The sequence below is a fragment of the Myotis myotis genome, unplaced genomic scaffold (assembly GCF_014108235.1).
Source record: "Myotis myotis isolate mMyoMyo1 unplaced genomic scaffold, mMyoMyo1.p scaffold_m19_p_12, whole genome shotgun sequence".
NCBI classification, from domain to species: domain Eukaryota; kingdom Metazoa; phylum Chordata; class Mammalia; order Chiroptera; family Vespertilionidae; genus Myotis; species Myotis myotis.
In genome coordinates, this window is record NW_023416316.1 from 30,534,818 (window position 1) to 30,547,368 (window position 12,551).

Genomic DNA, 12,551 nt, shown 5'->3' on the forward strand with positions numbered 1-12,551 from the left:
CCTCGGCCCCGCGCCGGCACCACGCCCCGTGCCCTCGCGGTGGCCACCTTTCCCCCGGGCCCTGCGCTGCCGAGTCAACAGCCTACGGCCCGCCCTCCGCCCATCACTCACGCGGCCCGCCCAATGGCGGCGCGGCGGGGCGGGGCGAGGCCTGAGGCAGCCAGCGGCGGAGCTTGTGGCGTCAATGCGCCGCTGTGTCCATGGAGAGCGGCTGAGGCATCTGAGCTGCGGCCCGAGACATCAGGGCGCCGGGCCGGCCAGGATGTCGGCTTCGTTAGTCCGGGCCACCGTCCGGGCTGTGAGCAAGAGGAAGCTGCAGGCCACCCGGGCCGCCCTCACCCTGGTGAGTTTTCGGGCGCGCGGCCTGGCCCGTGACATTGGCTCACCTCCGCTCCGCGCGGGGAGGCCGGGGCGGTGGGGTGCGCCACGGCCGGGCGGCGGAGCCCCAGCCTGCTCCGCAGCTCTGCGCCCCCCACCCCTAGGCCCGTCCTTGCTGGGAAAATAGACCCTGGAGGGGCTGCTCCGCCCGACCCGGCGCCCCCCGGTACTACGTTTCCCATCGGGCCGCGCGCCGCCTGGGGGGAGGGGCGGTATGCGTGCGTGACCCCGGGGTCGGGTCGGCGCGGCCTGCCTGCTGGCCAGGATCCCCCCGGGGGCCTTGGGGTGCTGTGCTGGAGGTCGTAGGTTTAGAGGTCGAACGGGCCGGGCGCGGGGCGTAGTCGGGTGAATAAACCAGAATTGGCCCTTGAGGTGCTGGGGGCGGACGGACTCGGTGTGGGTGTCGGTGCGGTGCTCGGCGGTAAGGGTGCGTTCCCTGCGCAGACGGAGGCTGCGGGCCATCGAGGGTTACTTCCTGGTGTGGGGTTAGCGGAGGCTCTTTGCAACACCCCCGTGTGGAGGCCGTTCGAGGCCGCCTACCAGGAACAAAGAAGGATGAAGGTGTCTGCCCTGCGTTTGTTTACAGCGTTTTCTGGGTGAGAGGTCTGACACTCGGAGGGCAGCGGAGTGCACATCCGACACGCAAAGAACTCAGCGTTCATGCCGACCCCCGACCTCTGTTTGTCGTCCCCAAAGGAAAACTCACGTAACATGAACCACCTTAGAGCGTTCAAGTCAGTGGCACTTAGTACATTCACAGTATTGTCCAGCCATCGTTTCTATGTCGTCCCAAAAGAAAACCCTGGCGTGTGCATTTGCAGTTTGGAAAGATTAATCTCATTGGGAAGCTTGCGTTCAGCGGCCTTCTCACACACCTCTCCCTCTCTCTGATTAAGGAGAAGACTTCAAGTATTCAGCACCTAAATCAGTGGTTCTCAACCTTCCTAATGCCTCGACCCTGTAATACAGCTCCTCATGTTGTCCTGACCCCCAACCATAAAATTATTTTCGTTGCTACTTCATAACTGTAATTTTGCTACTGTTATGAATCGTAATGTAAATACCTGATATGCAGGATGTATTTTCATTGTTACAAATTGAACATAATTAAAGCATAGTGATTAATCACAAAAACAATATGTAATTATATATGTGTTTTCCGATGGTCTTAGGTGACCCCTGTGAAAGGGTCATTCGACCCCCAAAGGGGTCGGGACCCACAGGTTGAGAACCGCTGACCTAGATACTAGGAAAATAGATTACTGTATTTAAGTGGAATCGTTGATTCCAGTCAGTATAGTGCCATAAGCCAGAAAATTCGTTGTTGCAAAATAGAAGAAAGTCATGATCCGGCGGGAGAATTCGTTTTTACAATGGATTAACATTTTAGGCCATATTCTGTATTACTTTTCCCCATACCACAAGCCTGTTTTCATGTTTCAAAGATATACCATCAATTATTCGGGTTTCCTAAGGTTTTGAAATCACAAGAACTATAGGACATGACTCATACTTGGTGTCTCCTTTCAAGGAAACAGTATTGAGAATGAAAAGCGTTTGCTAGAAAGGAGAGAAACCCTGTGGCATTGGATAGAGGTACGTTGCTAAGAAGTAGGTGAAAAATGCGTCATCTACAGTGCCTTCTTCCATAATGTTAGCACGAAAACCAAACTGGAAATATTTTTCTAAAAGGCCACACTGTCTCACTCAAAGATGTTCCTTCACTTGAAAGAATGTCTTGTTCTGTGATGTACGTATGAGTAGATTAAAAACCATCGTTATATTTCATTGAGTTTTAAGAGTCTCAAGGTTTTTTTAAATTTACTTTTTATTGTTGAGAGTATTACAGATGTCCCCCATTTCCACCACCCCCCCCCTTAAGAATCTCTTAAGTTTTAATTCACTAAGCAAATCTCAAGTGACCTAGTCATTAATTATACATAAATTCCTTGGAAAGGCATGGGCTTCTTAATTGAGAAATGCAGCTTGCAGCCTGTTGTTTATTTGGACTTTTTATACTATTTCCCAGGTTGATTTTACTTAAGTGCAAAGTTGCTGAAGTATGCAAATAGATTTAGAACAAAGTGGGCCCGTTAGCTTCTGTCAGGAAGCTATCTTTAGTCCCAAATGTTTCCTGTTTAGTCATTCTGACTTTTTCTGAAAATTGGATCCATCACTTGGAAAGTTAGAAGAACCATATCTTTCCCCTTAGATGAGTACTAAACTAGGGCATCTGTCAGTAGTAGCACTTCTCCCAGTGGAGTCTATTTGGGATTTTCCTGACACAGAAAAATTGAGGGTTCCTCTTTTTACTAAGAGTTGAGAAAAAAATAAAATATATTATTTTGTAAAACTAAATTAGGTCACTGAGAAAGTCACGTGGAGATAAAAACCCTTGGGGCTGTTGACAGCTTAGGGTACAAGCAGTGGTGCGCCCTCTACACCTTTGACCCACCAGCTTTAGCCAAGGTTATACCTTGGGTTGTACTTCCAAAGAATATTTTCCCATGGCTGTGCTTTTTGTGTGTAATTTATCAGCTATCGTTTGCTTTTTGACAATAATTTGAGTAAGTTCTTCAGGCCTCATGGGAAATATGACCATAAAAATTATGCAAGCTAGTTTTTTTTTGTTGTGTTTTTTTTTGCAAGCTAATTTTTATCCTCAGTCATTTAGAAGGGTAAACAAGCACTTTAAAATTTTTTTCATTAATATTTCTGTAACTCTTTAAGGTTGGAATGCTGTGGTTTCCAAAATAAATAGAAGCCATAATTCTTCTCTTCAGCATTTTCTTCTTTCTCCCCCTGGGTACTGTTCCCTGTCTTGTTGAGCGGCTTGCCTCCTGTTAGGATAAAATCGTGAGAAAGGGCCTTTATGGACACTGGTAGTGATTTGTGTAATTTTTTTTCTTCAATGACATTGGTAGTGATTTATGGACATTGGTAGTAATATCTTTTGTTTTTACAGTGATACACAATAAAATATACATATAGTATATTAATAATTGAAATCAAAGTTTCACTGCACATTTATCTTTTATCAACTGCAATGCATTGTTTTCTATTTTGTGTTTGTTTTCTGAGTTTTAAAAATGCTAGTCTCGACCTTCTGAACTGGTTTCATGACGTTTCTAATTTGGGTTCAGACTTTGCTTCACCATCCTCATCTGGTTGAGTCCCCACAGGGCAAAGCAGAAAAGCATACTCTGGGGCCATGAATTGGGTCTGCTCCCTCGGCACAGGCTTGAGTTCTGGCCAGAGTTACTGCCCCATCACAGGTCATGATGTCCACTCTTGGGATTTCACAAACCAGGAAAATGCCAGTACAAAAAACTGGAGGACCAGCACAGCATTGCCAGCTAGAGGAGCTAATAAAGTAGGAAGGAATGATTTCATCGTCATACCAACAGCTGGCTTATATTTGCCACTGCTCTAAATGGTCTTCATGAATCCTGAAGAAGAGAGACTATTATACCCATTTAAGCCAAGTAATGGGCTGGGACACAGCTAGGAGGTAGACCAGGAATGCCCTGGAACAGACTTTGTCCCTCACAGCCTCCTTCTCAAGAAAGTGGAGTTGGTGATACACATGCAGTATGTTGTGATGTTTTTCTTATTTTGAGGACAGCTGGACTAGGTTAAAAACATTTCTCCAAAAAAAAACTCCTCCCTGTTCTTGTTTCTATTATTGATTACCTTAGATACCCTGAAATACTGATGTAAGCCAACTTTAGCATTATTTTTAATATGTTTTTATTTATTTCAGAGAGAGGAAGGGAGAAGGAGAGAGGGATAGAATTATCAATGACAAGAGAGAATCATTGATCAGTTGCCTCCTGCATGCCGTCCTACTGGTGATCCAGCCCACAACTTGGGCATGTGCCCTGACCAGGAATTGAACCGTAGCCTCCTGGGTCGATGCTCAAGCACTGAGCCACACAGGCCCGGCAAGCCAACTTTATATCTGAACATTTGGTGAGACTGGGATGAGAGACACACTCTGGGGTATTTGATGATGGTAGCACTCTTTCATCTAGGTGTGCATTTTGAAGGGTTGAAATAGATTTTGGGTAAGCAAAAAGAGCAATGGAGTTAATCAACAGGAAAAATGCCTGAAAGTTGGCTTTTGATTCATTCATTGGCTTTTGAGCATCTTCTGTGTGTTGGGCAATGTGCTTATTGCTGGACATCCAGTAGGAGCACAAAATAGATGCTGCCCAGAAAGATTACATTTGTGATGCACATGGATAGTACCATAGAGATTATGACAGGGAGTGGACCTTTACTGGATGGAGCAAGATGAAAAGGCTGTTGCTAGAAGACATTTTAAAATATAGACAATGATTAAGCCCTGGATGGTGGCTCAGTTGGTTGGAGCATTGTCCCATACACCAAAAGTTTGCAAGTTCTATTCCCATTCAGGGCACTTACCTAGGTTGCGAATTCAATCTTTGGTCCTTGGTACATATAGGAGGCAACCAATTCATGTTTCTTTCTCATATCGATGTTTCTCTCCTTTCTCTTCCTCTCTTTCTAAAAATCAATGAAAGCATATTCTTGGTGAGGATAATAAATAAGAAAAATAAAGGGAATGATTTTAATTAAGTATAGTTCATATGTTTGTGTATAAAATCCACAAGGTACCCTGGTGGAAATGGAACATAAATTCATCACATGAATTTGCTGCAGATAAACTTGAGTAGTCTTAAAGACTAGAAAATATAAGGCTTTGATTTGAAGAATGCAAATTTTGTAGCTAAAAACAACATTTTCTTTTTCAGACACCTTCAGCAGTAAACAAGATAAAACAACTTCTTAAAGATAAGCCTGAACATGTAAGTAAACCAGTCAAATAACGTTGTATTTTCACAATGAATTTGTCTTGTGATAAACAATATGCTTCTATTAATTAGGGGTTAGTTTAATTGAGCCAAACTGACAACATAGCCAGGGACCAAGATTTCAAACGCTCCCTAAATCCACATAATACAACAGGATACTCAGAAAAGGAAGTCACTCTCTTACCCCAGACACTTCGTCATCATTCTCCCTTTCAAGAGGCAACTTCTTAGTGTCCTTTGGAGATAATCTGTACCTTTTATTTACCTAGACCAGGGTTTCTCAGCCTCAGCACTGTTGTTTTGGGCTGTGTAATTCTTTTTTGGGTTTAGATTGCAGGGTGTTTAGTGTCATCTATAGCCTCTGCCAGTGACTCCATTTCACTCCTCAGTTGTGGCAACCAAAAATATTTCCTTGAGGGGGGAACCACTGGCCTCAACTCTGCTTATTAAGCTTGTGTGTGTATTTCTTTCCTACTTAGATGAGAACATACCATATATGCTGTAGTTACACTTTGCTTTTTGCCCCTAATGAAATAGCTTGAAGATCTTTTCATATCTACATATATATATATAAAAGCCTAAGCAACCATTATGACTGGAACAACTGGCCAGTATCTATGACATGCCCTGACCCAGACCTTGCTGCTGGGGCCCTGACAGCCCCGAATCTGTTTCACCCACACCCCAGACCCAGACAGGAAAAAGGAGGGAGCCCAATTCCTTGTGGAATCGACAGTTGGTTAGCTTGCTGCTGGGGACAACCTCCCACGGTCCCTCCCCCCAGCCGGCTGCCCCCTCCCCCTCATCAGCCCAATGCGGGGTGTGGGCGGCCAGCCAACCTCCTACAATCCCTCTCCCCCTCATCAGTCCCGATCACTGGCCACACTGAAGGATCCCACTTGCACACAAATTCATGCACCGGGCCTCTAGTCTTTACATAAAAATCCACCTCATTGTTATCCTGGCTGCATTTAATAGTATAGTCCATTGAACAAGTTTGATTTATTTAACCAGTCCCCCCATATTAAAGGGTATTTTGGGGTTGTTTTCATTCAGTGCTGCCACAAACATCACTCAACAAATATTTAGTGTCTATAGTACACCAGGCCCATTGTTCTAGACCTGTAAGCGTAGCTTAGTGCATGTACGTAGGCTATATTCCTAGATGTGGAATTGCTGAGTAAAGAGTGTGTACATAATCTTAGTCTTATTGTATTGCTAATTGTCTACAGAATACTGTAAATTACTTCCAAGACTATTAACATTTACTGATTAGACTACAGAGTGGTTTCTAGATTCCATTGTACAACGTCCCGTTACAATGGGAGTTCTGGCACCTTCCTCCTATGAATGATTATGTGCTAATGTATGTCAGTGTTCCAACTCCATTTGGATACACTAATGACTAGAGTAGAAATTAACCAAATGAAACAGAAAAATTAACTTTGTGGATTTGGTCATGGTGACATGAAAAGGATTGAGCAAGCACTTCATCTGGTGTCACTGTGGCAGTCAATCCCTTTTCCAAATTCCAGTTACCTAAAGCTGTACTTGCACATACTGTTTAAGTGTCTAGATCCATTCTGATGGTTGGACTTCCTGCTTGCTTGTGTCTTCCTGTTTACAACGATAAAGACTAAGTTAAATACTTATGACTTAAGCTCCAGAACTTCAGCTAGACAATTTATTGTGTATTTAATGCTGAATATGTTAAACTGCCTCCGAGGCTCTCTAAGCTGGCATCTGAAGGTGAATAAAATCATGGCTCTGTCCTTGCTGCTGTTTAAGGACAGAAGAGACTACTCTGAATGATTCAGCTCATCAAAACTCCCAGACAGCTTGACATTCTAACTCACACTCTTCACCAGTGTCTTCCTCCTTCATAATCGCTTTCCGAAAGCAAGCACATGTTGCTGCTTTTCTGAGAATCAACATCTGCTTAGTGAAATAATACTTTTTATGATGATATTTTTGCTGTATACATAAATGAAAAAGCAGATAGGATCCAAGAATAGAAATTCTGTAGACATTGTTAGAAAATTACATTAAGGCTGACTTTGGTATTTTAAGAGTGCTGTTGGGTCACTTTTTAAATTTCTTACATTTCTGTTGGCATCAGTCTTTTGCTTCCTGGTATTTGAGAATGTTGACACAACTCTGCCTTAGAATTAAGGCCCTGTTAGAGGCAGCATGATTGCCAGGTCTGTGGACCTTGGCGAACCTAACCATAGGGAAACTTCCTGAGAACATCTCACATGATGAGGTGGAGCAGAAGTGTTTTTGAGCAAGTTCGTTTTTTTAAGTTGTCATCTTTGCCATTCAGATACTTTTCGTTTTCCTTTTAAAAAGAGTGATTATTCTTTTTTTTTTTTTTTTAATTAAAACTCTTTCCTTTACAATGTTATTCCCAGTGACTATAGTTTGGGTTTTTTCCCCCCTCTGTATTGTTTTCTTTGTATATACTTAGTTTTGATTCTTTTTGGGCCACCCCTTTGTGTCATAATAATGTTTGTACAATAAGTAAATTTTCAAAATACTTGCTTCCCATTCCACTTACACTTTCTAAAGAGCTATTTTATAGCCAGGAATCCTATATAATAAAAGGATAATATGCAAATCAGTCAAACAGCGGAACGACCAGTCGCTGTGATGCACACTGACCACCAGGGGCTGCCCCCTGGTGGTCAGTGAGCGCCCACAGGGGGAACACCACTCAGCCATAAGCCAGGCTCACGGCCGTTGAGCGCAGCAGCAGTGGCGGGAGCCTCTCCTGCTCCCTGTGGGGAGCGGGCCTAAGCCGTCAGTCAGACATCCCCCAAGGGCTCCCGGACTGCAAGAGGGCACTGGCTGGGCTGAGGGACCACACACCCCCACCCCTAAGTACACGAATTTTGTGCACTGGGCCTCTAATATATATCTTTTAGCTTAAAAAGAAATGAAGAAGTAAATAATATCATATAGCCAGGACTTTTTAAATATGATTGTTTAATCTGTACTATGTTAAAATTAAGTTTATATTTACAATTATTTTCCAGGTAGGCGTGAAAGTTGGTGTCCGAACCAGGGGTTGCAATGGCCTTTCTTATACTCTAGAATATACAAAAACAAAAGGAGATTCTGATGAAGAAGTTGTTCAAGATGGTGAGTATTAAACAAACTTTTTCTGGGCACTTTATTTTGCCTAAAATGTTTCTCCTTATATAGCAAGAGTAATAATAATAGTAGGGATGACATTTATAATGTTCACTATGAGGTAGACATGGTTTGAGAGACTTTCCAAATGAGAATGATACCATATTGTCCCCATTTTGCCAATAAGGAAAACTGAGGCATGAAGAGATTAAATAATTTGCATAGGGTCACAGAGCTAGTAAGTGGCCTAGTGAACATTTGAATCCAATCAGATTTATGGCAGAGCTAGGGTAGATTATTGGTTAAATATATTTATTTGTTTCAATTATGAAAGGTTATTCTGTGCAGAAAGTTTTTAAGATGATAAAACGTCAAAATGAACCAACTACTTTTGTGTAAAGTAGCAGTTTTACATATATATCAAGTAATGTCATCTCATGCTTTTGAGGATTCTATAGTTTCAATTTTGATTTCCAAATTAAAATTTTTAGGTCTTTAATTATATTTGCCCCCAATGCCTGTCCCTATGCAATAATCTGATTAAGCCTATTTAAAACAAAATAAGTAGTGCTACAGCTTTAGGGGAACTTCAGTGTACATGGGTTTTGCAGTTGTGGCTTTGTGCATCAGAAGTGTGCTGTTGGCCAGCTTTCCTGGATTCCTAGCGTGAGTTCATTTTACTAAATTGTATTTACTGCCGAAACCGGTTTGGCTCAGTGGATAGAGCGTCAGCCTGCGGACTGAAAGGTCCCGGGTTCGATTCCCGTCAAGGGCATGTACCTGGGTTGCGGGCACATCCCCAGTGGGAGATGTGCAGGAGGCAGCTGATCGATGTTTCTCTCTCATCGATGTTTCTAACTTTCTATCTCTTTCCCTTCCTCTCTGTGAAAAATCAATAAAATATATTTTTAAAAAATAAATAAATTGTATTTACTAACCAAGAAAGGTATTTGTTGATATTTTATTTTTAAATCAGTACATAAACTTAAACCTTAAATTTTTCATCTTAATGAATAGGAGATCTAATAAATATGTATGGTTATATTTAAGTAATGACTCAATTTCTTATAAGGAGAAAGCTTTCTTAAACTGATTGTATTTATGAAGATGTTGACTTCTGCCTACATAATTACTATGGGTTATGTTATTACCAGTTTTCTAGCCCATGCACAGAAGAACAGAACTGCTGTGTTGTCTTAAACCAGCCCATTCTACCACAGTCTTTGGTGTGGCAATGTGTCATGTGCATAGATGGCATTGCAGGGTTTTCATAAATGTATCGTCTCCATCTTTACAAAATTCACTGAATATACACATTTTCCTTATGTTGCAAATTTGAAAAATAGGTGAAATACAGTGAAAGGCAAATTCTAGTTTTACATAGACTTGTCATGGAATTTGCTTGGGTACAACTTTCTGACCTAATTTAATTGTTTTTACGTAGGTTATTGTGTAGAAAGAGGGGACAGGAAACTGAGCACTGAATCCCTTAAAGGAAACAATAAGAGATTCAAAAGCGCCCTGTTTGGGTTTTGTTAGTGTCACTATTTAAAGCTTACTTGACCTTTGGCTCGCAGGTTCTGTTGGTGTGCAGGCTTTATATGACATGTGTTTTCTTCTCCCCCAGGAGTCAGAGTGTTCATCGAAAAGAAAGCACAGCTAACACTTTTAGGAACAGAAATGGACTATGTTGAGGACAAGTTATCCAGTGAGTTTGTGTTCAATAACCCCAACATCAAAGGAACATGTGGCTGTGGAGAAAGCTTTAATATTTGACTCCTCAGGAATACTCTGGCTGTAAGCTCCAGGAAAGCTGTGGAAGAAATCGTGACTGTCACATGCTTAAGGTTGACAATGCATGGCTGCCTTAGGAGGAAAATAACTATTTTGAAAATGAAGCCAGTGTGTTAGATTTCAGAAGTGATATTTGTCTTCTTTTTAGGGGACAATATGAGAAGCCATCACTCCCTTTGGGTCATTTTTCTGATCTGTAAAGAAAAATAAATCCTGCCCTGTACTTAATTCTCTTGCATCCTTTCTGTTAGAACCAGTTTTACAGAAGGTGCCGGCCTGGGAGGATTTCGGGAAACACATTCTTAGTAGGTGTGTACACTGTATCTCTGTTGAATGGCTTGAACGTGCATCTCTAGGCCAGATTGATGGTTCTTAAAATTCAGAGGCAGAAAACCCTGACTGCTAGTTGACATGGCGATGCATTGTTTTTCTACCCAAACTTGGCTCAGCCTTTCTACATTTGTATCCAAAATTTCATTGACAGATGCCTCATTTCCTTACCCTTTAGCAGCCTCAGCCATCAGATGAAAGGGTCAAAGATTTCCTTGAAATACAGTGCAGAATGGTTTTGAGTGATGGCATCAAAGGTAAGAAATACTTCACCCACCATTTTTCATCCATTTTCTTTGCCACTCTAAACATCTGCTGAAGATGGAATCTCAAGCTTAGATTCTTTTATTTGAAAGGTCTCCTACAAGCCATCTAGCCCCTCCCCATCAATTCTATACCTTAGGAAGCAAAACCCCAGGGAAGGAGGAGGGCTTGTGCCCACCTGCACAGACAGAGCGGGACTACTCACATCTCCCCTTCCGTTCAGGTGACAGGCCAGCCTGGAGCACCGAGGCAGGCAGAGAAGGTAAATGGGCGATCTGGCTTCTCTAGCTGATTGACGTTTCAATAAGATTTCTGTGTAAATTGATGGAGATCATATTTTTATTTTGAGTGAGAAGAATCTTATTTGTAAACCCCTCTATGTGAATGACCATACTTCTTTTGAAGTATGAAGCAGTGGTTTATACCTTCAGGGAAGACGTGGTAACCCAGAGCACCCTTTTGGAATGTAGTAGTGAGTGTAGCAGAGCACAGGAGTCTTCTCCTGAAATTCCCAGGATGCATATACTTTCTGGATCCTAAGTCCAAGTGCTAAAAATTTTAAATCTTAATATTTTAACCCAACATTTTTGTCACCAATTTTTCTTTTTAACAGTGTTCCTTTTGTAATTTAATACTTAATTTTCCTGAGCTTGACATATTGTTTTATGAGATGCCATATGCTTGAAAGCCAAGTCTTATGAATTGAAGTAGCTGAGTTCCTTGATGTTTGTCGTATTTACTAAAGTACCTGACACAAATTGCACCAAAACCTAGAGCAGTTGCTTTATGCTCATGAGTTTGTATTAATATAATTGTCAACCCACTTATAATTTGTGCAATACTGAATGTATGTAGTGATTTGAGTTTTCAATAAAAAAATGTGGCCTCTTTGTGATCATGAAATTGCCTTTTCTTTTTAAGGAAGATGGGTTTGGGAATAGTAACTGTTATAGCTTCTTATGAATAATTGCCATAACTTTTCTAACTAGTCTCCCTGCGGCCAGAATCTTCTCCACCTGATTCTGTTGCATTTCAGTTGCTGTATTCTCCATGCAGTCCTTGTCACATTTCCAGTTGCTCTTGGCTCCACCGTCCTCAGCATTTCCATGTCATCAAAGCTGCTTCTCAAGCCTCCCACACAGATTTCTTTCATACATTCTCGTGTGTCATCTTCCCTATCTGGAATGCTTTCTCAAGTCGGTCTTCCGAGTTTTGTGTTCACCTCCAAAAAGGTGCTTAACGCTTCACTTCAGGCATATTCATGGGCACCTGCTCTCCACTCGCCCTGAGGTTTTACAGATGACCAGAGACCGTCAGTCTCTGACCTCAAAGATCTTCGAGTTGACAAATAAGTCAAACACCAATAAAGAAAATATGCTGTTGCTAATAGCTAACGTTTATTGCAGACTTGCTACGTGCCCAGGATTGTTCTAATTAACATAATCTTCACAACCCAGTGAAGTAGGTCTGACTTCTTTTTTGTAGATGAGAGCCTAAAGCACATCATAAAGTAGTTGGCTAAGGTAACACAGTACGTGGCCAAGTCGATGACAGCCCATGGCATCTGGCTCCAGCCCCATGTTCCTAGTAGCGAGGCCACATTGCATGTCACAATGAGAACCAAAATGGTGCACTTTTAAAGAGCCAAGTCATAAGAGACATCAGAGGTTTGGGAAAGAGAATGAACAAAACTAAAGAGGATTGCAAATATACTTAGGAAGCTGAGCATTCAGAAGAGTGTGAGGCACAGAAGGCGGCAGACAGGACGAACAAGGCAGGCCTGGGATGTTGGTCTTTCTCTCGTAATGTAGGTGC

General features: G+C 42.2%; 1 protein-coding gene across 1 annotated transcript; it reads left to right on the plus strand.

Moving 5' to 3' along the window:
• Nucleotides 1–165: 165 nt before the first annotated feature.
• Nucleotides 166–11,639, plus strand: ISCA1 (iron-sulfur cluster assembly 1). Its single transcript, XM_036330639.1, has 4 exons — nt 166–343; nt 5,157–5,210; nt 8,252–8,357; nt 9,976–11,639. The coding sequence occupies exons 1-4, from the start codon at nt 185–187 to the stop codon at nt 10,122–10,124; spliced, it is 468 nt and encodes a 155-aa protein (XP_036186532.1). The 5' UTR covers nt 166–184; the 3' UTR covers nt 10,125–11,639.
• Nucleotides 11,640–12,551: the final 912 nt, after the last annotated feature.